The sequence below is a fragment of the Trachymyrmex septentrionalis genome, unplaced genomic scaffold (assembly GCF_001594115.1).
Source record: "Trachymyrmex septentrionalis isolate Tsep2-gDNA-1 unplaced genomic scaffold, Tsep1.0 scaffold14, whole genome shotgun sequence".
Classification (NCBI taxonomy): domain Eukaryota; kingdom Metazoa; phylum Arthropoda; class Insecta; order Hymenoptera; family Formicidae; genus Trachymyrmex; species Trachymyrmex septentrionalis.
Genome location: NW_017304543.1, coordinates 2,629,241 through 2,631,829, shown reverse-complemented (window position 1 = coordinate 2,631,829; position 2,589 = coordinate 2,629,241). Strand labels below are relative to the sequence as shown.

General features: G+C 35.4%; 1 protein-coding gene across 1 annotated transcript; it reads left to right on the top strand.

The window, feature by feature from the left end:
- The first annotated feature begins 1,185 nt into the window (after nucleotides 1-1,185).
- On the top strand, nucleotides 1,186-2,494 carry LOC108745478. Its single transcript, XM_018481651.1, has 2 exons — nucleotides 1,186-1,600; nucleotides 1,997-2,494. Exons 1-2 carry the CDS (start codon nucleotides 1,457-1,459, stop codon nucleotides 2,189-2,191), a joined length of 339 nt encoding a protein of 112 aa, XP_018337153.1. The 5' UTR covers nucleotides 1,186-1,456; the 3' UTR covers nucleotides 2,192-2,494.
- Nucleotides 2,495-2,589: the final 95 nt, after the last annotated feature.

Sequence of the window (2,589 nt, the reverse complement as noted above, 5' to 3'; positions counted from 1 at the left end):
AGAGAGAGAGAGAGAGAGAGAGAGAGAGAGAGAGAGGAGAGAGAGGGGGAGGGAGGGAGAGGGGGGAGAGAGAGAGAGAGAGAGAGAGAGAGAGCAGTTAAGAAATGATATTATAAAAAAACTTGTTTAGAAGCTAAAAAAACTCATGTTTAGAAAAGTGTCGCTGTTGACAGATGTACGACAGCTGATTCCTTCGCATCTCTTTTGAACTGTATTCTAATCAACATTTAATGGCGAGTCATCAGGGACGTATAAACTGCAAGCGCCCGGTTTGGACGGTTTCCTAGATGCGTTCCGCAATACAGCAATTATGGAATATTGAATCTTATGCAAATTGCATTGGAGGCAACTTTGAACAAACTCTGATTAATCGCACTGGCGAGCAATTTGTCCAATCATACCTGTAATATTTAATTAATATTGATATTAATTTTTTAAATTTTATATACAAAAAGATCAATAAATTAAACAGAAATTTTGATTTAAGCAATTATGCCGGCTGAATCAATTATCTAATTAAGTTAAGAGAATTAATATAATTATGAAATCATAACACATGATATCTGGGATATGCTATCTGGGGGGTCTGTTCTTTTCAGTTTTTTTGTTTTATGTTGTTATAATATTTATAATTGTAATGTTTATAGTTTTAATATGTTTTGTATTTTTAGTATAAACTTTTGTAGGGAGTCAGAGAAAATAAAAATCGAAAATAATATTGAAATAAACAGTAAAATTTAATAATAGTACTGTATATAATACAACTGAGAGTACTGTAATAATACAACTGTATAATAAATTAAACTTTCTTTCGATACTCGTGGATAGAATTATACGTTTGCTGCTTGTTCTTGGCATTTAAATATATCCAAAAATTATTTTATATAACTGAAATGTGTGTGAAACAATATAAATTATTTAAAAATAGATAAATAAACGGTATAGACATTCGATATTTTTCAGTGCTCTCTCCTCTTTAATTGAAGTTTGATCAAAGGAATGTGAAGTACTATAGGATATGTAAAGTACAATAATAAAAGGTCCTCTCCGTCCTTTCCAATTTAAGAAGACACAGAGTGTAACACAGTGAATCATTGCATCCTCGTTATTTGCCAATATTAAACAAAGGATAAAATGATCATTGGGTCATATTATTATCTCCCTTGTTGATAAATAATCCAAATAATCATGATAGAAAAATAGACGAGAGTACGAGGATCGAGTAATGGTGCATACAGCACTGATGAAGGCATCGCTCGGAGCGCGCTGGCGTTCGACGGAGTCTGCAATAAACAAACTCCAAGTGATCTCCAGGTAAAAAAGCGTATACGTCCGACTCTCTCTCGCTGCAACTACGATCGCGAGGAGTCGCGCTGTCAACAGTCGAGCGGCATCAGAGGGTGAGCTAGAATCGTGCGAACATCGCGGAAACAGCCGTCGAAGGAACGCCGCGGAGATGGGCAGCACGGACAAGGCCGTGATCACGGGGTTCATATGCAGACTCTGCAGTAAGATGAACCGCTTCGTGATCCACATCTACGGGGAAGAGGGCGAGAGAATGAAACTCGCCGAGAAGATAAACACCTATCTGCCGATTACGGTAATTTCTACGTGCCGTCCTGTATCAGACGATCTTCCAGGAACCGCGTTAAGCATTTCGCCCGGTGCGGAACTTGATCGATCTCCGCCTCTCGCATTTTGCATAGATCTTTTTCCAGAGGCAATGCAAATATCTATAAAAAGAAAAAAAAAAGATCCCAAGTCTATATAATTGTATGTAGGTATTCTGTGGTTTTTTTTGTTGTTGAAAAAAGCTTATACCACTTCACCTCCTGATATGTTTTACAAATGCAGGGCATTATCAAATTTTGTAGAACTATCGACACCATCTTTTTTTACAAATTATTTTCTATCATCAACCACACATTTTATTATCTATATAATTTGATATTTAAAGAAACATTATAATAAAACAATTTTGTATGCATTTGTACAGGTAAACATGAACGATCCGCTACCAAAGACTGCATGTTTACATTGCATCGAACGATTAGAGGCGCATCATGAGTTAATGGAACAAATCATGTACACCAGGCGGAGATTAAACACCGATAATAAGGCGACCGCAGTAGCATCCTCTTCCGCGACAACCGTAGACACAGCTCCAACATCTAGCCCACCTCCTTGTTGACATGTGCAATGGAACATAGTATATCCTTTCGCTCAAAGCGCCATTCACCAAGCTCGAATGATTCCCATATAATTTTTCATTTCATTTTAACTGATTATAAGTGAAACGTGTAAAGGAAAGGACAGAGGTTGGAGTAAAATGTAACATTACATTTTTCTACATAAACACGGTATTTTCACGTTACATTACTCGTTTCAAACAAGTATTCATTAACGGTATTAAAGGAAATTATTCAATGCCAATGTCCACTACTATTTTCTGAGGGAACAAAATATCTCAAAAATATAGAAAATAATCAAACGAAACAAAAGAAATATAACGTTGCATAAAAAATTTCTTTATGTAACGTTATATATATATATATACATACATATATATATATATATATATATATATAT

What these genes read in the sequence shown, in the direction of transcription:
- LOC108745478 (XM_018481651.1), top strand. Translation starts at nt 1,457, where the DNA reads ATGGGCAGCACGGACAAGGCCGTGATCACGGGGTTCATATGCAGACTC. An exon ending in ACACCTATCTGCCGATTACG is followed by an intron (nt 1,601 to 1,996) that starts GTAATTTCTACG and finishes GCATTTGTACAG; the next exon opens with GTAAACATGAACGATCCGCT.